The 24,243-nt window shown below is 44.4% G+C and overlaps 1 protein-coding gene across 1 annotated transcript in view; it reads right to left on the reverse strand.

Annotated features, from left to right (window-relative positions):
• The window catches only part of LOC126219615 (uncharacterized), a 42,153-nt gene extending 18,319 nt beyond the window's left edge, over positions 1-23,834 (reverse strand). Inside the window, exons 1-3 of the mRNA XM_049942147.1 lie at positions 23,802-23,834; positions 16,358-16,521; positions 2,457-2,587 (exon numbers count right to left, since the gene is read on the reverse strand). Of these exons, the coding sequence (XP_049798104.1) occupies positions 2,457-2,587; positions 16,358-16,521; positions 23,802-23,834 (328 nt within the window). The remainder of the gene's footprint in view (positions 1-2,456; positions 2,588-16,357; positions 16,522-23,801) is intronic.
• Between the last annotated feature and the right edge of the window lie 409 nt (positions 23,835-24,243).

The raw sequence follows: 24,243 nt of genomic DNA on the forward strand, positions 1-24,243 counted from the left end.
TGTTTAGTACAAACAGTAAAACAGGCGGTGGTGTTTCAGTGTGGTCGTGTTTCTCATGGAGGGAGTTTGCATCCCTTGTTGTTTTGCGTAGCACTAACACAGCAGAAGCCTACATTGATGTTTTAAGCACCTTCTTGCTTCCCACTATTGAAGAACAATTCGGGGATGGCCATTGCGTCTTTCAACAGGATCGACCACCTGTTCATAATGCACTGCCTGTGGCGGAGTGGTTACACGACGGTAATATCCCTGTAATGGACTGGCCTGCACAAAGTCCTGACCTGAATCTATAGAACACCTTTGGGATGTTTTGTGCCAGGCCTCACCGACCGACATCGATACCTGTCCTCAGTGCAGCACTCCGTGAAGAACAGACTGCCACTCCCCAAGAAACCTTTCAGCACCTGATTCAACGTTCACCTGCGAGAGTGGAAGTTGTCACCAAGGTGGGAAAACACCATATTGAACTCCAGCATTACCCATGGAGGGCGCCACTTGTAAGTCATTTTCACCTAGGCTACATACTTTTGATCTCTTATTGTAGTTCATAAGATTACCCACAGCCTGTCCATATCACTCGATCCAGCTTAGTACACTGCGAACCATCAGTAACAGGTCGTCGGCGTGTGCCCCACAGGGAAGGTGATGCCAGGTAGCCTTGACTGGGGTGTCTATTCTGGGGCGAGGATTATTGTCAAAGTCTTCTTAATGTGATCTGCCAAAAGGCTGGCGAAGATCTTATAGTCAGCGTTCAACATTGGAAGTGGCCAATGGACACTGACCGATTGCCCTCAGGTTGGCTTATGTGCCACTATGAGAAGTCCTGCCACGAAGATTGGTGGTACTGTGCAGACTGGGGACAAAGGTCCTTGGAACATTGTAACCCACCAGGGAATCATGACGTCACGAAATGTCCAATGAAACTCTACTGGTAATCTGTCGGGTCCTCGAGATTTATGGACTGTACCTTCGTCCAAAGCATCCCCCAACTCCTCACCATTATTGCGATCTCTGTTGCCTTGTCGATAGTGCCTCGTCCAAAGCATCCCCCAACTCCTCACCATTATTGCGATCTCTGTTGCCTTGTCGATAGTGCCTGTCTCCTGTTGCACATCTTTCACAGTGAGTGGTCGTGTCATCTATTTCTTTCCTGGTAAAGACGACGAAAAATCACCATCCATGTCTTTTACCTTGGTTGCTTGCATCGTGCAGGAGTGATTGTCTCTCATCGTAAGTCATGTGATTAACTGTCGGCGGTGTCGGCGCGTATTTTCCACAATGTGGTGCCTGATGAATACCTATGCAGCGGGTCACTCGTGTCGTCACGAGTAGACTACGGCACGGCGCCTTGTAATCAGCGCTTCGTCAACGATAGTTTGAGAGCCTTGATTTGGTGTCGTTCTCGATGACTGTCTGGAGATGGGGGTAGAGTATCGAGGTCCTTGAGCGCCGCATAGTGAAAGTCCAGGGTCTGCCGGAGCCACGCAGCCATGTCCTTGCCAAACTCCATAACTGTCTTGTTGTTTGTTGTTGTGGTCTTCAGTCCTGAGACTGGTTTGATGCAGCTCTCTATGCTACTCTATCCTGTGCAAGCTTCTTCATCTCCCAGTACCTACTGCAACCTACATCCTTCTGAATCTGCTTGGTGTGTTCATCTCTTGGTCTCCCTCTACGATTTTTACCCTCCACGCTACCCTCCAATACTAAATTGGTGATCCCTTGATGTCTCAGAACATGTCCTACCAGCCGATCCCTTCTTCTAGTCAAGTTGTGCACAAACTTCTCCCCAATCCTATTCAACACCTCCTCATTAGTTATGTGATCTACCCATCTAATCTTCAGCATTCTTCTGTAGCACCACATTTCGAAAGCTTCTATTCTCATCTTGTCTAAACTATTTATCGACCATGTTTCACTTCCATACATGGCTACATGCAAGGGATAAGTCCCTGTAGTCGCGGTATTCATCTGTGTCCTCGGTGGCTCAGATGGATAGAGCGTCTGCCATGTAAGCAGGAGATCCCGGGTTCGAGTCCCGGTCGGGGCACACATTTTCAGCTGTCCACATCGAGGTATATCAACAACACCTGTCGGCAGCTGTGGGTTTCAGTTAGTCATCATTTATTCTAGGGAAAGAGCTGCACGGTCAACAACAGTAATCTGTTCTTTCGAGAACAGTTACTGTCTTCATATATATAGAATGTATGAAGATGAACATTGAGCTTAATTATGCGCCTTTTCTTAACAGCATATACCAGAATTTCTTGGGGTTACATTCTAACAGCTGTATCTCTTTAACCGATAAAACTTGGATGCATGTCACATCGAATGTTTTACTGGAATTAGCCTGTTCTCCCATCTACTAAAATAAATACACCGTTAGTGTAAAAGAGAGAGAGAGAGAGAGAGAGAGAGAGAGAGAGAGAGAGAGAGACCTGAGCAGACTATAGGCCTACCTGTTGGCAGTGCAGGTCCCAGCAGGCCTGCAGGCATCGGGACGAAGCGGCACACGGTGCGTTGTGGCATCCAGTTCCTGAGCCAGAGCCGCAGCCAGAAGCGCTTCCACAGTCCAGACACGCCGCCCACCCTGCACACAACACAGAAGCGCCGCCTAACGTAACCTGTACACATCGCAGCTGCAGCCACGGCGCCTACAATGTGTGCATCTGAGCTGTCAGCTAGAATACGTTAAAGGCCAGAGTGGACAAACAAGTCTTGTTCACAATACCTTCCTTGGAAAAACAAAAATGTGCAGTCAACATACTCACCTTGATACACTACTGGCCATTAAGATTGATACACCACGAAGATGACGTGCTACAGACGCGAAATTTAACCGACAGGAAGAGGATGCTGTGCTATGCAAATGATTAGATTTTCAGAGCATTCACACAAGGTTGCCGCCGGTGGCGACACCTACAACGTGCCGACATGAGGAAAGTTTCCAACCGATTCCTCGTACACAAACAGCAGTTGACCGGTGTTGTCCGGTGAAACGTTGTTGTGATGCCTCGTGTAAGGAGGAGAAATGAGTACCATCACGTTTTCGACTTTGATAAAGGTCGGGTTGTAGCCGAGCGCGATTGCGGTTTATCATATCGCGACATTTCTGCTCGCGTTGGTCGAGATCCAATGACTGTTAGCAGATTATGGAATCGGTGAGTTCAGGAGGGTAATACGGAACGCCGTGCTGGATCCCAACGGCCTCGTATCACTAGCAGTCGAGATGACAGGCATTTTATCCGCATGGCTGGAACGGATCGTGCAGCCGCGTCTCGATCCCTGAGTCAACAGATGGAGACGTTTGCAAGACAACAACCATCTGCACGAACAGTTCGACGACATTCGCAGCATGGACTATCAGCTCCGAGACCATGGCTGCGATTACCCTTGACGCTGCATCACAGACAGGAGCGCCTGCGATGATGTACTCAACGACGAACCTGGATGCACGAATGGCAAAACGTCATTTTTTTGGATGAATCCAGGTTCTGTTTACAGCATCATGATGGTCGCATCCGTGTTTGGGGACATCGCGGTGAACGCACAATGGAAGCGTGTATGCGTCATCGTCATACTGGCGTATCAGCCGGCGGTGCCATTGGTTACACGTCTCGGTCACCTCTTGTTCGCATTGACGGCAATTTGATCAGTGGAGATACATTTCCGATGTGTTACGACCCGTAGCTCTACCCTTGATTCGGTCCCTGGAAAACCCTACATTTCAGCAGGATAATGCACGACCGCGTGTTGCAGGTCCTGTACGGGCCTTTCTGGATATACGAAATGTTCGACTGCTGACCTGGCCAGCACATTCTCCAGATCTCTCACCAATTGAAAACGTCAGGTCAATGGTGGCCGAGCAACTGGCTCGTCACAATACGCCAGTCACTACTCTTGATGAACTGTGGTATCGTGTTGAAGCTGCATGGACAGCTGTACCTGTGCACGCCATCCAAGCTCTGTTTGATGTAATGCCCAAGCGCATCAAGGCCGTTATTATGGCCAGAGGTGGATGTTCTGGGTACTGATTTCTCAGGATCTATGCACCCAAATTGCGTGAAAATGTAATCACATGTCAGTTCTAGTATCATATATTTGTCCAATGAATACCCGTTTATCATCTGCAGTTCTTCTTGGTGTAGCAATTTTAATGGTCAGTAGTGTATTAATGCGTTTTGTCCACTGGTATCGGAATCATTTTCTTCACAAAGAGAAAACTTTTTTCCACGAAGAATAACTTTTCCCATTTAACATTTTACTCAGTTTTTGTACGAAGTGACTTCACAATTAAACGAAAATTATTCCCCCAGTAACCTTCTTTTCATAATGTTTGGAAATGGAAAGAAGTTACACGAGACCAAACTTGGGGTACAGACTCTGAAACTATTTCGATTACCTAGTGCAGAAATAAATTAATACGGATCCAATCCCGTTGTTCTGACCAACGTTATTGAGAGGCTTCCCTTGGTAGTAAAGTGCAATCGTATCGGTAATTGCCTCTCATTTGTTCCATTTAGGATTCCCTGTCTGACCCGCTCTATACTCAGTTACATTCATTCAGCTGCCTACGAGCTAAATTTACACAACTGTCTTCACTTCTTGAGTACCTTTGCCGGTATTCCTTCATCCACTCAGTCAGTCTTGCCCGCTCTTCTGCCGAAAATTAGGAACAGGATCATTTGAAAACTATTTCGATGCCGAAGTGCTGCGCAATTGTTTTGTAACCGAAAATACCTGGTCAGCACCATTACCCTTTCAGTGCTAATCTGCACACATCAAAAAACATTTTGCATCACCCCTGTTCCCAGAACTGAAGATAGACGTTGCTTGTGAATGTTGTATCACACACACAGTCCCTTTGACTGCTGAGATATGTCACTAAACCCGCCCAAAAATGTAAATAACCATGCATGAGCAGCGCCTATTACACGGAGGGGGTCCGACAGCCGATCATTTCCAGTCATTCAACCAGTAAGGAGGTACACGGTTCGAGTTGTCTGCAGTTCAATCATGCCTAGATCGTCAATACCGAAGTTCGATCGCGTCCTCATTGTTACTATGTGCCAGGAAGAGCCTTCAACAAGGGAAAAGTCCAAGTGTCTCGGAGTGAACAAAAGCGGTGTTGTTCGGAGATAGAGGAGATACAGAGAGAGACAGAAACTGTCAATGACATGCCTCGCCAACGGCTACTACTGCAGTGTATGACCACTACCTACGGATTATGGCTCGGAGGAACCCTGACAGCAACGCCACCATGTTGAATAATGCTTTTCGTGTAGCCACAGGACGTCGTGTCACGACTCAAACTGTGCGCAATAGGCTGTATGAGGCGAAAATTCACTCCCGACGTCCATGTCGAGGTCCATCTTTACGACCACGACACCATGCAGCGCGCTACAGATGGGCCCAACAACATCCCCAATGGTCCGCTGAGGATTGGCACCACGTTCTCTTTACGATGAGTGTCGCATATGCCTTCAACCAGACAATCGTCAGAGACGTGTCTGGAGGCAACTCGGTCAGGCTGAACGCCTTAGACACACTGTCCAGCGAGTGCAGCAAGGTGGAGGTTACCTGCTGTTTTGGGGTCGCACTACGTGGGGCCGACTTATGCCGCTGGTGGTTATGGAAGAAGCCGTAACGGCTGTACGATACGTGAATGCCATCCTCCGACCGATAGTCCAACCATATCGGCAGCATATTGGCGAGGCATTCGTTTTCATGGACGAAAATTCGCGCTCCCATCGAGCACATCTTGTGAATGACTTCCTTCAGGAAAACGACATCGCTCGACTAGAGTGCCCAGCATGTTCTCCAGACACGAACCCTATCAAACATGCCTGGAATAGATTGAAAAGGGCTGTTTATGGACGACGTGACCCACCAACCACTCTGAGGGATCTACACCGAATCGCCGTTGAGGAGTGGTACAATCTGCACCAACAGTGTCTTGATGAACCTGTGGATAGTATGCCACGACGAATACAGAAATGCGTCAATGCAAGAGGACGTGCTTCTGGGAATTAGAGGTATCGGTATGTACAGAAATCTGGACCACCACCTCTGAAGGTCTCGCTGTATGGTGGTACAACATGCTATGTGTGGTTTCAATAAGCGATAAGAAGGGCGGAAGTGATGTTTATGTTGATTTCTATTCCAATTTTCTGTATGGGTTCCGGAACTCTCGGAACCGAGGTGATGCAGAACCATTTTTGACGTATTTCGCTTCGTGTACAACTCACTATCAAATGGTTCACGGGCGTTGTGTAATACCTGTCAGTCACTGATTGAGCCTTTTCCAAAAAATACAATGAGTCCAAATAAAAAATCGACAACTTTTTCGGCCAACAAAGCGGGTTATTATTTGTGTGGTGCACTTACAGCTCAATCCTGACTGTAGCAAGGGAAAGAAGAGGTCGGTTCTCGTAAGAAAGAGATGCCAGAAATTTATACACTCTACAATAATTATTTAATGCGTGAAGAACATAAACTGAATTCGCCCAGTGCAATATAAATATTGCATTTGTTTGACTTTAATATGTGGACAGACTATTTATGTCAAATCAAGTACGGTATTCGATTTTTAGGCGCATGTAACGGCGCATCCATCTTTTAAGTTGCATTATTGTATAAACAACTGTGAAATAAGGTTTGTTATTGCTCGTTAACTGACATAATTACTTGAAATTTCCGGGGAAGAGGGTGCCAAACTTACGCAATAAGGCGGCCATCTTGCCTCTTTCATGCTATTCTGGATGGAGTCGTAGGTGCAATACGTATGTCAGTTTAGGCGGTGGCATAACTGCTAGTTTTCATAATTTAGTTAGTTTTTTCCAGATGACGATCTCGATATGCAGAGATATTCCACAATACGTCAGTGGCTTATAAAACTCTGCAGTGGTCAGAACTCTGAATTTATTGTGCAAGTAGTTGAGTGGAGTTTGTATTTATCACAATTTGAGCGGATCAGACTTGAAATTATTTACGAGTAAATGGGTTTACCTTTAATTCATTTAGCTAGTGGCAGCCTGATAATTTCAGTGCCGGTGAACACTTAGGCTTATTAAATCACGTGTTTATCAGTCTTGCATTTTATTGAAACTATGCTGATTTGACTTTGAAGAATTTAACCAGTGAATATTTGCTGTTTTTTTTTTCTTTTCTGTTATTTTAATTATACAGTGTGTTCGTCAACTATTATGTTGGGGGCTCGAGCTAACTTCACGACTTAAAAAACGTAGTTGAGTTTATCACCACTCATCATTCAGTATCTGTGACAAAGAAAACAACAATCATTATATTGAATAAGAGCAGGCATTACCTGCAGGGGAAACGACTGTTCAAACAAAGTTTTTGAAAACAGCCTTAATACGCATTTATTATTTAACGGTTTCGATCTTCAAATGAACAAGAGCATCATCAGAATATACAGTTTAAAGTTGACTGACAGTGCTAAAGATTAAGCTGTCTACACTGTAGTATTTAAACTTATATTTAAAGTACAGTAGTAAATGCTGACATTCACAGCGTTGTCAATGTCAACATTTATTACTCTACTTTAAACAGTAAGTTTAAGTACTGTAGTACAGCCAGATTAATCTTTTGCGCTGTCAGTCAGCTTTAAACTGTGTATTCTCATTATTCTCTTGTTCATTTGAAGAATGAAACCAGTAAATGAAAAACACAAAGTGTGACTTATGGCTGTATTCAAAAACTTATTATATTGGACCTTAACAATTTGTAGTAGGGGAACATTATTTAGATCGCAGCGCCTACATTCAACCTACCAACATTTAAATCTAATTAAAACATAATTTCATTATTTTTATTAACGAAAGCGACGTACACCTGGGCTTAGTTATAATACTCTAGACAACGATATCAAAACCGTCGTCGAAGTTATGAAACGTTTACGTTGCAACGTCCACGATTAGTTGTCTGAAGTATTCCAGTCTCCGCCGTCTCCTAGGGCTTGTGCCGTATCAAGTGGCATTTTTGTCTTGTCCACACCCAGAGAGTCACGTTTGGCAGCATGACACACTGGCGTTTCGAGTGGGTGGGCTGCACAAGCACGTGATTGGCGCGAGCATGGCTGAGGCGAGATGGAAGTATGTCGGATGGAATGGCAGTCAGTTGGTGTAGGGCGAGGAACAAGAAGCCTTCCGTAACCTGGTACACTAAGGAGCTGTCTGTGTATGGGATATCGCTAAGGGTCCGTACGAAGCATGGCTTCTGTGCGCACACAAACAGTCTGATGGAGTGTATGGTGTCCTTTCCCAGACCAGAGGAGGGCGACTGCAGTGAAGGCAGGGAAAGTGGCTTGTACATTTCAAAACCTAGTACTACCTAAGTGCTTTATTAGCCGATAGATGCATGTTGTTGCTTAACTGATCCAGCATAGTTTACAGTGTGGAGCATAAGCAGTGTGCAGACTGTACTGGTTAACAAGCAACATTATACAACGAAAGCCCACTGTATATTGTGACATGTTATGACTATTGTGTGACGGTATGGGGTGAGGCATGCAAACATGTACTCTGAAGGTTCGAGCCATTTTGATTTCGTTAATTGCGCATTGTGAACATGACAGAGAAATAATGTGATTTTATTCTTATTATGCTGTGAGCTAAGCTCATTTTGCTTACACAGTTTGTACAATGAAAGTTACCTCTTTATTGAGCTCAGTGAAAGTGGTTTATTTAAGTATTTTACTATACATAAGTTTGTATTAAGGTATACATGTATGTAGTCCTGTACGTAGTTAATACTAGCTTGTCGTAGTGGCTAGCAGCTAATGGGAGTAGCTGTAGACCAATGTATAAATGTGTGCTATGTGTGTGATTTTAATTAAGTTCTTCGTGCCCTGTGGTTAATTGCAGAAGCTGTAAAGATATATTTGCTGTCTCTTACTGTCTGTAACCAAGGTTCATATATTGTAATTATGACTGTACTTGGCCAGTTTTAATTCCGTTTCATTGCGATGAAGGCATTTTAATTGTTAATTTCATGTTTAATACCTGCTTTGTAGAACTGTTTTCGGCTCAAAATTGAGTTATGTTTAATTGCTGTTGTTCTGTTGTCTAGAAATTTTATATTTAATAAGCATGTTTATATATTGAGCCCACGCCTACACAACCCCCACTCCGAACCCCACTACACCAAAATCCTCCAATACAACGGGTAAAAGAGCATGATTGTGCAGTTTCCCATAGTAGATGTGTAGCCTAGCAGCATTAGAATATAGAGAAGAGACAGTGTGCTGTTTCGGTCATGGCTGCTAGGGGCGTGCGAGTACTGTCTGGTCTCGTAAGGAACAGCTCTCTTATGAGGCTGCAGGCCTCAGCCAATTGCCGGCGAGCGTTGTAGCACAGCTCTCCCAGCAGCTTCAGCAAGCTATGTGTGAGCCAGTATAGTTGACAGAGCGACAGAGCAAGGGCTTCAGTAGCACAGTTAACTCTATTTGGATGGTCTTCCTGGAGCTTAAATTAAAACCGCAGTTCTTGGAACGTGGATCACCTCCACAGGGCCAGGTGTGTACGTTGCCAGCAGGGGCTATGCGTGACCGGAAGAGAATTAATGATTTGTTGGAAATAGTAGACGAAGTGACTACACGTATATTGGACCAATTAGATGATAGAATAGCCAGGCTAGAAGTAAGAATTGATTATTTCTGAACAGCAATTTCCATTAAAGGTAGCCGGACAAGTTTAACCATTGTAGCGGGAGTTGAGCAGCTGTAACCGAATAAGACTGAGCTGCCAGAAAGGGGGGACAAATCACAGAAAAAAGCACTTTGCTGAGATTCCACATCTGTTAGCAGTAATTTTCAATAACAAGGAGTTCCCGACAGCTTCAGTACCTGTTACTGTGAAGTGCTTGCGCAATTGGTATTACCAACAGAAAAGAAGGAGGTATGAGCACTAAGGGATGTGAAACCTTTGGAGGTGCAGGTGCAAGTTTTAACAAATTCAAACATGAAATACCAAAACGTGGCTCAAATAGCCACACTTATGAGTAGCTATTCCTCTGTTCTATTCCATTGCTCTGCTTGTTTATCTGTTTTGGCTGGTTCACAGTATCATAGTTAAAGTAAAACATTTTCGCCAAAGCTAATGTAAGAGAGTAGTTCCTGTATCGGCAATGTGGAAATTGATTTAGTTAAATTATGGATGTAAACAGAGGATAAACTAGCCTTTTGGAATCCATATTAACAGAACTCACACAGACACATTTTGTGTTCTGGACACTAGGGCAGCCGGCCGGTGTGGCCGTGCGGTTCTAAGCGCTTCAGTTTGGAACCGCGTGACCGCTACGGTCGCAGGTTCGAATCCTGCGTGGGGCATGGATGTGTGTGATGTCCTTAGGTTAGTTAGGTTTAAGTAGTTCTAAGTTATAGGGGGCTGATGACCTCAGTAGTTAAATCCCATAGTGCTCAGAGCCATTGACACTAGGGCGGAGTTAGTGACTAACATCAAGAAGGCATTAAATCAGCAAATCATTCACGTCTGATGTTCGCCCAACTCGCTTGTATGTTCAGGACTTAAAAGAAATTGCGTATCAGATCGATAGGTTCAGGTGAGTTAACCAAGACTGGGAGTACAAAATCCAAGCACGTATGATAGACGAAAGAATGTTGCGAGCCGGAAGTTTAAAACATAGCCATTGTTTCCTTCCTTGGAATGGCAGGACGTTTCCAGACGGATATCCCATAGCAGAAGAGGTAGCAGTTCATGATGCCCTGTACGAATTAAGGCTAGATTCGCACATCAGTGGCAAAGGACAGTTATCTGATGCGGAATTGGTAACGAGCTGGTATGTTGGCCACTGGACGTCAGTAGCTCAGTGAATGTAGTAAGTTATGACTGATTTTGGACACACCGGCCTGCGTGCAGGTCGTCGAATTTTAATTTAGATTACGCCCCTCATGTGATGGTCAGTTCCAGTGCCTTGTGGATGCTGGAGTGGATTGTCATTAAGTTGAGAAACTGAGAGTTTACATGGAAAATCAACTCAAGGGTACTGTGGAACTCTCTGCTGAACTGATTCTTTGGTCAGATATAATAAAGAGAACTTGATTGATTCCGAATAGGACACAAGATCAGTTTGCCATCCAGTTTTGAAAACTGGGACATTCTCATTCTGAGTTCATTTTGAAGCACTGTTACCGGTCGTGCAATTGGGGGAAGCAGGAAGCGATGTGATACAGTTACATCATCTGTTAACACGTCAGAGGGATGAAGTACAGCAACTCTGCGGAGAATTTAGCAATGTGTGAACGAATCAGTTAGGTTTGACTAATCTCATTAAGTACCGGATCGAATTAACTGATACTGTGCTGTGGGTTGGTTGGTCTGAGGGAGGGGATCAAACAGGGAGGTAATCGATCCCAGCGGTTTAGGGAAGGATCGAGAAGGAACTCGGCTGTGCCCTTTCAAAGGAACTGTGCCAGCATTTACCAGATGCGATTTAGGTAAATCACAGAAGACCTAAATCAGGATGCTCGGAAGCGAGTTTGAAGCGTCGTCCTGCCGTATGCCGTATCGTCTGTTGCCACAGAGTGGCAGTGGAAGAGACGTCGCAACAAAGTATCTTATTCGACTACCATATTTCTTGTGCCTAAACTGTCTGGCAGATCGACTCTCATAGATGATTACAGAGAATAAGTAGGCAGTCCTCTGTTCCACTCCGTTGCCAGACTAGTGTATCTGTTTTGACTGTTTCACAGATGCCTGTGCTTTTATCGCCTTGGATTTGGATCAGACAGTCTATCAAATTCTGTTGGATGACGAATCGAAAGCCATCAAGGCATTGGCCAAGAACTGGATTTTTTTTTTCACTTTAATAGGGTGCATTTTGGGTTTACTACTGGTGATGTGGTATTATCACAGAGTTTGCGTGTGTTATTTTCTGATCCGAAGTTCAAATTTGTGTACCTTTATCACTTCCATGTAATGACTTTTAGTAAAAATTGACAGGAGCAAATGAAACACTAGAGGGAAGCGTTCACATGGCTTAGGATGGCAGCACTTACGGATAAACTTGGAAAGGTGAGGGTTGGGTTCCCTGACACGTCGTTTCTACATCTTATCATGCCGACAAGGAAAATCAAAAGTTATCCTGAACGTACCAAGGTCACTAGGGGATGCTCTCCATCCAGAAATGCTGAGGAAACAGAAAAATTTGTGGGAATGGTTGATTTTTAGGAAGTCTGTACCAAATTTCTCGCAGTTTTCCAGGACATTAAATGAGTTACAGCAAGGCGGTTGCCAATTCCAATGGGGTGAATCCCAACAAGCATGATTTGAAAACTTGATGGAAGCCGTTGTGGGTACTCTGTTGTTGGAAATGCCGGAGTCGGATAAAGAATTCATTGTGCAAATCTATACCTAAGTGCCTGGTATGGCGGGGGTATTAATTCAAGGGTTCCCGGAAGAGAGAACGCCAGTAGCATAGAATTCTAGTAGACTAACCAGATTAGAGAAAAAGTACTGTGTTTACGAACTTGAGGCATTAGCAATTATGATCGCCCTGGAAAATTCAGGTTCTGCTATGTTGACAGAAAAGCCGACACATGTCGGCCTACTAGTTTGGGGTCAGGCATGTGAGGAAGACCAACAACGTTATCACCAGTGTGTTGAGCCGTGTATTTCAAGGGAATACGAGGAAATTGAGATTGGTTAGCCAGGTCAAGATAATAAAGTGCAGTGAGTGATTCATATTTTGGGGGATTTTTTGCGTTGTGTAAGAGCATTTCCAAGTATCAAGAACAGAATGAATGCTTGAGGGCTATTAAAAAGGAAATAGGAAGAGGGGAAGTGGTCAGGATATATTCCGTCAAGAATGTTTTCCTGTATTATAATGCTAGTCGTAGGGATCAGCCGAGGATAGCATTAGCTATGCGAACTGTACCTATGTTGATCTCCACACGTGCCGAATAGGTCTTGCTGTTTATCTCCACCTCAAGTCAGAGGCATTCACACATAAACTTTGCTTCGGAGCACACACACGTCACCTGCAATTTAGTCATACAGTAAGCATGGCGGCACAGTATTCGTTTGAAGAACAACGAGATATGGTTTTTGTTTATGGGCTAGCCGACGATAAGACGCATGAAGCTCGACGGTTGTATGAGGAAGGGTACCTAGCAAGACGCGGCACCCACACCCGCGACAGCAATTCACCGGCGACTTGGCGAAATAGGCTTGTTAGCGGAATATCGTGGTGGTGCTGGAAGACCTCGAACACGACGGGATGCTGCATTTGCAGAGACTGTTCTCGAGCACTTGGAGGAATCACCTACGACAAGTACTCGAGCGGTTGGACACGACGCGGGAGTCACTCATCGGTTAGTCTGGGTGGTTTTGAGGGATGACGGCCAGCAACCGTTTAGTTTCCACCCTGTCCAAGACCTAAATCCTGTGGCTAACTATGAACACGGGCTAGGGTTTTGCCAGTGATTTCTGCGACGTGTTGCACGAGATCCCGACTTCCCCGCCATTGTGTTATTCGCCGACGAGTGCACCTTCCATCGTGATGGTCTTTACAACACTCGAAACGTTCATTTCTGGGCAAGAGGAAATCCTCACGTCACTTACGCCCACGAACACCAGGAACGATTTTCGCTCAACATTTGGGCAGGCATTGTGGGTGGTCATCTGACTGGGACAGGCCGTCTACCTCCTCGACTTATTGGGACAAATTACCTTCACTTTTTGCAAGAAACTGTACCCGGCCTGCTGACAGATGTTCCCGTGGACAGACTACTACGCATGTGGTTGCAACATGATGGGCCGCCCGCACATAGCAGTCCTGCTGTGCGTGGATATTTAAATGAACTCTTCGACGGCCGGGTAATTGGCAGAGGTGCTCCTAAGCCATGGCCCCCGCGATCACCAGACCTCACGCCACCAGACTTTTTCCTGCGGGGATTCTTCAAGTTTCTAGTTCACCCACCCGATCGCGAACCACCTAGAAACGAAGAGGAATTAATGGATCGCATTCAACGTGCCGTCAATTATATCAGAGCAATGGCAGGAATCTTTGAAAGAGTTCTGCAAAAGACCGTTCGCCATTATCAAGCTTGTGCCGTGTCAGAGGTTTGCCAGTCCGAGCACCTGATTTAAGTAAACACTGTTCTAGCTGCAAAAAAGGCCTTTTCTGTACGCGAACTAACAGCTGTTGACGGATTTGTTCCCTGTACGTATCCAGCGTTATAATTTCGTGACACAATTTTCTCCACTGTATGTGTGTGTGTAAGAGAGAGAGAGAGAGAGAGACTTTTTGCACTGTTACAGCGCCCAATTCCATGCGGAATTATTCACTAAAGTCCTTACACATGTCAATTCATCCTGTCCCCTCTTCTTGTAGTTAATGATCTCCAAGTATTGCTTTCGTCGCCGTTCCTGCAAGGAGCTCTTTAATTCGTATTGTGTGAGCCCACTAAATACTCAGTTTCCTTCTGTCACCACAGCTCAAATGTTCTGCCCTTTTACGGTTTTCCGTCCGCACATTATTTACGTCAGTACATTGCCGTGCTCCAGGCGTGTCGTCTTAGAAACTTCTGCCTCAAACTAAGACCTCTGATTGATCCTAGCATCCTTATTTTAGAGAGGAATGCCCTCTTTCTCTATGCCAGTTTGGTTTCTACATTCTCCCTGTTTCGTCTGTTATGCGTAATTTTGCTTCCAAAGTAACAGAATTCCTTCATTTCGTCTACTACGTTATTCCCTATTCCCCTTCGTCATTCTTTGGTTTAACCTAAGTGTAAGTTATATTCTCCTTAGTCTGTTCATTCCCTTTGATAGGTCCTTCACTTCATTAAGAATAGCGACTGTCATCATTTAATCGTATCATTGATGTAATTTCATCCTGAATCTCAATCCCTCTCCTGAACCGGTCTTTTCATTTACATCTTTGCGTCTACGGTGATTGTTACACAGGGCAATATTACTCAACTTTCTCTATACACTATACTTATTTTACCAAAACATCCGGTCCTCTTGCACCTCTTTATGTAGTCGAACGCTTTTTATAGGTCAACGAATTGTCTGAATAGGTCCAGATTTTTCTTTTGTCAGTATTAGCACAACGTGAAAACTGCCTCTGTTAGCTATGTTACCTTTCATAAAGCCAAACTGATCGTCAACTAATAAATCCTCGGTTTTCTTTTCCATTCTTTTCTGTATTATTTTTAGCAGCTACATGGGTGCACGAGGTATTCACTTGTGCTATAGTTTTCGAATGTATCTGTCGATGCCACGTTGCGGATTATGTGTACGATATTCTTCCAAACGTCCGTTGAAACGTCCCAATTGGAAAATTATAAATGACTGTGCTGGTAAACCTCTTACGTTATTTGACTTTCAAACAGCTGAGCAAAACTGAACGTACTCAGACATTTCTCTATTTACTTATTCTGATCATCAATAAACTGACACACAATATTTTTAGCGCCACGCAATCTGACTTTCAATAATCCCCACAAAAGAATGGCCCTGACTAACAATAGTCTATACCTTTCGTGAATCACTTACCTCACAAAAATCTTCGTTACTCGAACTACTGCAGTACAGCGAGCGTCAATACCGCCAGCTATATAAAAGATTCTAACTACTGAAGGCACTAACTACTGATATGTATAGTTAGCAAATGAAAGATTTTCATACAGGACAAACAATGTATTTACCTTAATAGTGTTCAAAAGTCATCACATATATATATATATATATATATATATATATATATATATATATATATATATATATATATATATATATATATATATATATCAGTTCATGACATCCAGTCTTACAAATTTCCTCTTTCTGACGGACACACCTCCATATCGTCCGCTCTCAAAACTGTGGCATCTCTGTCCCCACATCCACCTCTGCTGGCGGCTAACCTCCAACTGCGCAACGCTACGCGCTGTTCACATCCAACTGCCCAACACTACAATAGCGAATATCCCAACAATGCCAACCAGCCACAGACTTCACACAGCACAGCCAGTGATTTTCATACAGAGCGCTACGTGACGTTACCAACATAAAAACCTAAACAGCCTACTTACACCATTGCTGCAGATTCTATATACTAACTTGAAAAACAGTGGTTAGCACACTGGACCAGTCATCTCGATTTAGGTTTTCCGTGATTTCCCTAAATAGCTTCAGGCAAATGCAGGGATGGTTCCTTTGAAAAGCGCGCGGCCGACTTCCTTTCCCATTCTTCCTTAATCTGATGGGACCGATGACCTCGCTGTCTGGTCCCAAAATCAATCAGAGCGAACGTTATTTATGACTTTTGCCTTGTGTGATCCCAAGTGTCGCAAAGCTCTGCGAGCTCCTCTTACCGGGTGGCTGCAGCGGTCCAGAGCAGTTGAGCAGCGGCGCTTCCACACACAGGGCGCTCGTCTGGCCAGCCAAGGCGAGGCTGCCGTTGGCGCAGCTCGATGCGCAGGCGGAGAACGACGTGACGTTCATAGCGCCGCCCTGGCCTCGCGTCCCGCCATGGCTCCTCAGGCAGCGCGGCGCGGCTCACTGCTCACTGCTAAAAAGGTACTCAGTGTAAATATGCAGGCGGTCAACTATCCCAAACACATAAACACAAAGAGGAACACAAAGATACATAAGAAATACGAGCATAAGTCTCAACACAGAGTTGGAAGGATTTACAGCTCTGTCTCAGGACATCTTCATATAGTAGAAAATGATTAAAGGACAGAAACACTTTTCAAAACAGTAATAAGAAGTGACATAACCTTCCACAATTACAAAAATTGTAATTAGGGGAGGCCTAGTCCAATAGCTGGCCAACGGCCTTCCCGCAGTGGTAACAAAGGTTCTCGTCAGATTACCGAAGTTAAGCGCTGTCGGGCTGGGCTAGCACTTGAATGGGTACCATCCAGTCTGTCCAACGCTGTTGGCAAGCGGGGTGAGGCAAACTGAGGAGCTACTTGATTGAGAAGTAGCGGCTCCGGTCACGAAAACTCCATATCCGCATTCAGTGATGCCTGTGGGTTGAGGATGACACGGCGGCCGGTCGGTACCGTTGGGCCTTCATGGCCGGTTCGGACGGAGCTCGGTTCAAATAGCTCTGAGCACTATGGGACTTAACATAGCCGACGACTTGCTCAACGTGTGAATTGTACGAGATACGATTCAGACTACTCTCCCTTTGTTTTTTTTTTAAGTTCTTATTCTATTCTCCAAAGTGTAGAGTGTGGTGTTTCGAATCGGGGCCATTACAGAGTCGTGGTTGTTTTCAGCCGAATATTACAGGACACATTGTGGACAATGTACTTTCTTAAATGAATTTATCTATTTAGTTTTCTTCTCTATTTCACGTCACATAACTAATGAGGAAGTATTGAATAGATTTGGAGAGAAGAGAAATTTGTGGCACAACTTGACTAGAAGAAGGGATCGCTTGGTAGGACATATTCTGAGACTTCAAGGGATCACCAATTTAGTATTTGAGGACAGCGTGGAGGGTAAAAATCGTAGAGGGAGACCAAGAGATCAATACACTAAACAGATTCAGAAGGATGTAGGCTGCAGTAGATACTGGGAGATGAAGAAGCTTGCACAGGATAGAGTAGCATGGGGAGCTGCATCATACCAGTCTCTGGAATGAAGACCACAACCTTTGCAAACCATTATCAAGTGTATAAAAAGAAACAGATGCCACACGTACGAAAATAGTAGCGTCTTCAGATGAAGTGCATGCGGGAATTTAGGTTCACAAAATTTACTGCTCTCGATAATTTAGCAGACGTAGCATAGGAACCTTTCAGCCACATATCAGGTGAGTTGGTAGTGGGACTTAGCCAGTCTCAATTCGTGTCATTAGAAAGTGGATTTACAGATCCAGTGTTTGTCTTTCGACGGAGGCAAACCTGTTAAAATTCGTGACCAGGACAAGGAGATGGGAAGCGAACTTAATTTAATTCTGGTACCGTATGCTATATGATCAACAGTATCCAGACACCCCACGTAATGCGGAATTGATGATTGTATATCATGAGAGGCGAATCCGCCATTATAAAAGGAGGTTGGTAGTGTTGTGTTGTCAGTAGGGAAGCTGTAACAGCGGAACAGGTCAATCAAGAGAGCTGACTTACTTCGAACGTGGGCTATGTATTCGACGTCAACTGAGCTACAAACCCAACGGGGTCGCGAACCCTTTCTAAGGCTGCCCAAATCGAGTGTTGGTAATGTGACTGATAAGTGGAAACGTGAAAGAACAGTCACAGCTACACCAAGAGCAAGCGGACCTCATGTGCTGCTGGACAGCGACATCCAAGCGTTGCGGAGGACGGTTGTAAAAACTCAGATGAACTCAGCAGACGGAGTTACTAGTGAGTTCCAGGATCTACATCTACATCTACATTTACACTCCGCAAGCCACCCAACGGTGTGTGGCGGAGGGCACTTTACGTGCCACTGTCATTACCTCCATTTCCTGTTCCCGTCGCGTATGGTTCGAGGGAAGAACGACTGCCGGAAAGCCTCCGTGCCCGCTCGAATCTCTCTAATTTTACATTCGTGATCTCCTCGGGTGGTATAAGTAGGGGGGAGCAATATATTCGATACCTCATCCAGAAAAGCACCCTCTCGAAACCTGGACTGCAAGGTACACCGGGATGCAGAGCGCCTCTCCTGCAGAGTCTGCCACTTGAGTTTGCTAAACATCTCCGTAATGCTATCACGCTTACCAAATAACCCTGTGACGAAACGCGCCGCTCTTCTTTGGATCTTCTATATCTCGTCTGTCAACCCGACCTGGTACGGTTCCCACACCGATGAGCAATACTCAAGTATAGGTCACCCAATGATTCTCAACCTGTCACCCACATTACCAAGAACTAATTTTATATGATCATTCAACTTCAAATCGTTCCGTACGGATACTCCCAGATATTTTACAGAAGTAACTGCTACCAGTGTTTGTTCCGGTATCATATAATCACACAATAAAGGAACCTTCTTTCTATGTATTCGCAATACATTACATTTGTCTATGTTAATGGTCAGTTGCCATTCCCTGCACCAAGTGGCTATCCGCTGCGGATCTTCCTGCATTTCGCTGCAATTTTTTAATGCTGCAACTTCTCTGTGTACTACAGCATCATCCGCGAAAAGACGCATGGAACTTCCGACACTATCTACTAGGTCATTTATATATATTGTGAAAAGCAATGGTCCCATAAGACTCCCCTGTGGCACGCCAGAGGTCACTTCAACGTCCGCAGTCGCCTCTCCATTGAGAACAATATGCTGTGTTCTGTTTGCTAAAAACTCTTCAATGCAGCTACACAGCTGGTCTGATATTCCATAGGCTATTACTTTGTTTATCAGGCGACAGTGCGGAACTGTATCAAACGCCTTCCGGAAGTCAAGGAAAATGGCATCTATCTGGGAGCCTGTATCTAATATTTTGTGGGTCTCATGAACAAATAAAGCGAGTTGGGTCTCACACGATCGCTGTTTGCTGCTTGCAGTGCAGCTAGTACAATGACTGTGTGCGTAGGGGGATAAAAAAAATGGAGCACAGCGGTGGAGTAGTTCCTCAAAAGCCACACACTCCTGCAGTCAATGCTAAATGATGCTTGAGTTGTGTAAAGACAGATGCCACTGGACAGTGGTTGACTGGAAACGCTTCATCTGATGTGATTAGTCACATTGTAATCTCAGACAATCCGATGGAAAGGTCTGCGTTTGGTAATTGCCTAGAGGCCGTTACTCGCCACAGGCGTACTGCCAACGGTAAAGCACGGTGGAGGTGGCTTTACGGTATGGGGATGTGGTCCCCTTATTGTGCTCAGGAAGATGCTAAACACGGAAAGATATGGACCCATTTTAAAGCACTGTGTACTGCTTACAGCAGAGGATCAGACCGGACAAGAAAACTGTATCAGCATGATAATGCACTCTGTCATAAAAAAGCATCTATGATACAATGGTTTGTGCACAATAACATTCCTAAAGTGATCTAGCCTGCTCAAAGTCCCTATTAAATCTGATTTTTCCGTCCTGAGAAAGAATGATGTGCAGTTCCTCTACAGACATTCAGATGCCTCATTGAAAGTGTCCCCCATTATTCAAGCTCTAATAAACGCGAAAGGTGACATATCCCATGTTAATAACCACTAACAGGTGCCTGGATACTTTTTATCGCAGACAAAACACACAGGGCCATAGTTTATGAGCTGATTTAACTTTTTATGTGCTGGACGTGGGGCAGAGGAAACCTGCGTACGGAAGCTTGTACTTGCTCGACATGCACTCTTCTCCACTCTAACGAGAAGAGCGGGCTGTTAGATCCTGCTTATTAACTTTCTGCCGATTCTGAAACGAGATGATAGAGTGTTAGAGGTGTTCCCAGCTGGGAAAAAATAGTTGGCGGGGTAGCGGAGTCTTAGCAGTGCGGTATTTAACAGACAACCCAACCAAGAAGACCGTCCTACAAACCTTGCTCAGAAATGAGCCAAACTTTAAATTTACACGAATGCGGATTCTGCTTATAAGCTGTGTATTTGTGTGTGTCTCATTGCCGGTGTGCACCGGTCAGTATATGTACTGGACACAGCGATTCATATACTGGAGAAAGCGCACATCTGACAGGTCGTATGTACGGTTCCAGTAGCTCATATCTGAACCTCTGTACGCCCGTCCAATATGAGCTGAAAATAAGTTTTGGCTCACAAGGAAAGCCATTTCAGATTTACTCAGTCGGTGTAAAGATGTAATTCCTATAACTCTTTCTTTTGTATACCGCCTGGAAGGCGGCGCGTGGGTCTGCTCCTGTAATTTAGAGGGTTGTCCGAATGTAGGAAGATAGGAAGAGCAAGTGAGGTAGAACTCTCGGTACTGCAATTGAAGTAAAAGTGGTTTTACTATCTCTCAACACAATAATAGCGTGAATACATAACTTTGTACTGAGGAGCACGTAGGTGCGAAGCCGGACGTATCAAAGCTAACAAAATTTACACAGACAAAATCTGTAGTGGCTCGCCCACTATAAAAATGAAACAATGTTGGTAGTCGTCTGCTCGTGATCAACTGGGTGAATCTGCAGCGGCGCTCGTAGATCTGTACAGCGTCGGCTAGAGGGCGCTGTCGTCGGCGAAGATCTTTCTCTCTCTTACAAAGGGAGGCCACGACGTTTAGAACGCGGATTTACTGTAAACTTCGTACATTCGTAGCACTCCATGAGGACAACAAAATGTGTAAGCAGCAACGCGTACTTCTCAAGCGTTATGGAGAAAATCGCAACATAATTTCGGTCGTCAAATATATATGCTTGTGTGTGGACATTTTTACCATCAAGCGGCAGCAGCCGACTGGTTAGCATTCAAGCCCCGTAATCGTTGGGTAGCTGGATCGAGTTTGCGGGGACGGTAGCTCAGCGTGTTCCGTCAGAGGGTTTAGCTATCCTCTGTAATAAAAAAACTGAGTGAACGGATCAACGAACAACCAGACCAGGTGTCATAGGACGTCCGCCACGAACAAAGTCAACGAACAATATAGAACATAAAAAAGTCTCGTTCGTCAGTTTTTTTTTATAATTTTCAACACAGTCATTTTCTTTACTATTTATATTACATTTGATATAATGGGAAAAATACGTATAATCGGATGAACTTTTATTAATTTTACAATGTTATTTGGCAGTCTACAAATTTTTGTTATCAAAAATAGTATAATATTCATAACTATCGATTAGTAAACGAGCAATTGCATAAAGTGATACTGAAAATGTATGCTTGTCCGTGATTTGAGAAATCCCTTGTACCTGGAAGGAGGTCGAAACTACTTGTTATCTCCAAGTTTTGACCGTCACAGACGGCTTTCGAAAGGTGTACAATAAATCGTCGATTTCGACATTACGAGTGTAAGTTGCAGGATGGTATTTTTCGTAAAAACATCGAAAACATAAAGTTAAACGGCACCAGCTGCATTGAATAAATGCTATGTTTCCGCATACGCAAGGTCTTTTGAGGTTTTCCGTGGGAAAACAAACCTCGTTAACATTTTCAAAAACCTCTCTTTCAGACGATAATTTGGAAGCAAACCATAACGCAGCATTTCCTTAAATATCGGCGCTGCTAATTGGTCATGCAGTATCGACTGGATTTTAATAGCGTCTTCACGAGAAGCAGTTTCTCGTTCTGTTTCGAATAAATACGAACAATTTGAAGACACGGACAAGCATACATTTTATAGTATCACTTTATGCGTTTGGTCGTTTACTAGTCGACAATTATGAATATTATATTTGTGATAATAAAAATTTGTAGACTGCCAAATAACATTGTAAGTTTAATAAAAGTCCATCCGATTACAAGTATTTTTCCCATTATATCAATTGTAATATAAATAGTAAAGAAAATGACTGTGTTGAAAATAAAGAAAGAAACTGACGAACGGGACTCGATCCAGCGACCCAACGGTTACGGGGCTTGAACGCTAACCAAATCTCATTTTGTTAGCTTTTGTTCGTTGCATGTGCTCGGGCCGGACGTCGTAAGACATCCGTTTAAGTTCGTTGTTGATCGATTAACTCAGTTTTTTTATTTCAGAGGGCAGCTAACCCTCTGACCGAACACGCTGAGCTACCGTGCCGGCTCCAGTCGGCTGCTGCCGCTTCGTGGTAAAAATGGCCACGCACGGGTATATATTTGACGACCGAAATAATCTTGCGATTTTTTCAATAACGCTTGAGAAGTCCGAGCTGCTCCTTACACATTTTGTTGTCCTAATGGAGTACTACGAGCGTACGAAGTTTGCAGTAAATCTGCGTTTCGAACGTCGTGGCCTCCCCTTGTTAGTGCCAACCTAAGAATGGGCACCTACGCTCTGGCGTCGTAGCTATCGATATTGTAGCTATCGATACCACACATTCGACATTGGAATGAGACGCACGTATTGCACTGAGCGAATTCAGGGCGTTACTTCCACCACACTGCTCTCAGACTAATGTTGAGCAATGTTCTCTCCTCCAAGACGATTGGTCGCCTTCTAATTTTAACTTGAGTCCTGCTGTTCATATTTACACCGATCAGCGCCTATTGCATAAAAATACTAACTAAGCAATGTTTTGGAAACGTGCCGCAACTCTGAAAACCGCATGAACTATTCCAAAAGCTTATAAATGCGACAAAAATCGTCATTCAAATAACGTTACGTTTGAGCCCATCATTGATAATGATTAATGTACTGCAGTTATGCAGAAATACATGGGAATGCCAGAGATAAACGTTGAATACATAAAATTATAGTTGACAAACATCCAGTACTCTGATGCAGAAAGCGAATTGCGCGAGCAGGCCGAGTGGTCCTCGTAGATGGCGACAGTGGTGTTGTTGCAGTATCAGCGCGGTTGTTGTTTAGGTACCTTCAGTGGTCATTTGTCGGCCAGTGATCACCAACACCCCGTGTTCATTCGGCAGCAAGAATTCTGTTTGTCGGCCAGTAATTATGAACATCCCGTGTTCATTCAGCATGAAGAATTCTAGCAGCACCTGTGACACTTCCACATTTTAAAGACGTTGAGCAACCTGTGTGTCTTACCACTCATTTAGTGAAGCTAACATATTTTAGTGGTTGTGGACACTGATATAATCACAAGAACCCCGCAAGCGTTGCGTTTTCTAGATTTTACACATGTTTGTACGAAACTCCTATTAAGGACTTCGTCACATGTTAGTTTTTCCCAACACTAACGTGCGGGTTATAACACGTTCCAAACAAAAAATCTGATACGAAGTCGCCGAAGCGTCACAGTTGACTCACATTAGTGAATTCAAGGACGCAGAACGTGCACATCGCTCCGTTACACGCTATGTACCGAGACGCCTCCGCAGTAGTGCTCTGCAATTCCGGTACGATTGGTTAAAAAAAAATGGTTCAAATGGCTCTGAGCACTATGGGACTTAACATCTATGGTCATCAGTCCCCTAGAACTACTTAAACCTAACTAACCTAAGGACATCACACAACACCCAGCCATCACGAGGCAGAGAAAATCCCTGACCCAGCCGGGAATCGAACCCGGGCGTGGGAAGCGAGAACGCTACCGCACGACCACGAGATGCGGGCAGGTACGATTGGTACCCGGAGAGGTGCTCTATCAACCGATACGTAGCATTTTTCTGTATGTCTCGTAGTTTCCGCGCGATCGTCTTAAACTCAGGAGGTACTTATAAATATGTACCTCCCTTTCCTGGTCACATAT

Source organism: Schistocerca nitens, chromosome 1 (assembly GCF_023898315.1).
Source record: "Schistocerca nitens isolate TAMUIC-IGC-003100 chromosome 1, iqSchNite1.1, whole genome shotgun sequence".
NCBI lineage: Eukaryota > Metazoa > Arthropoda > Insecta > Orthoptera > Acrididae > Schistocerca > Schistocerca nitens.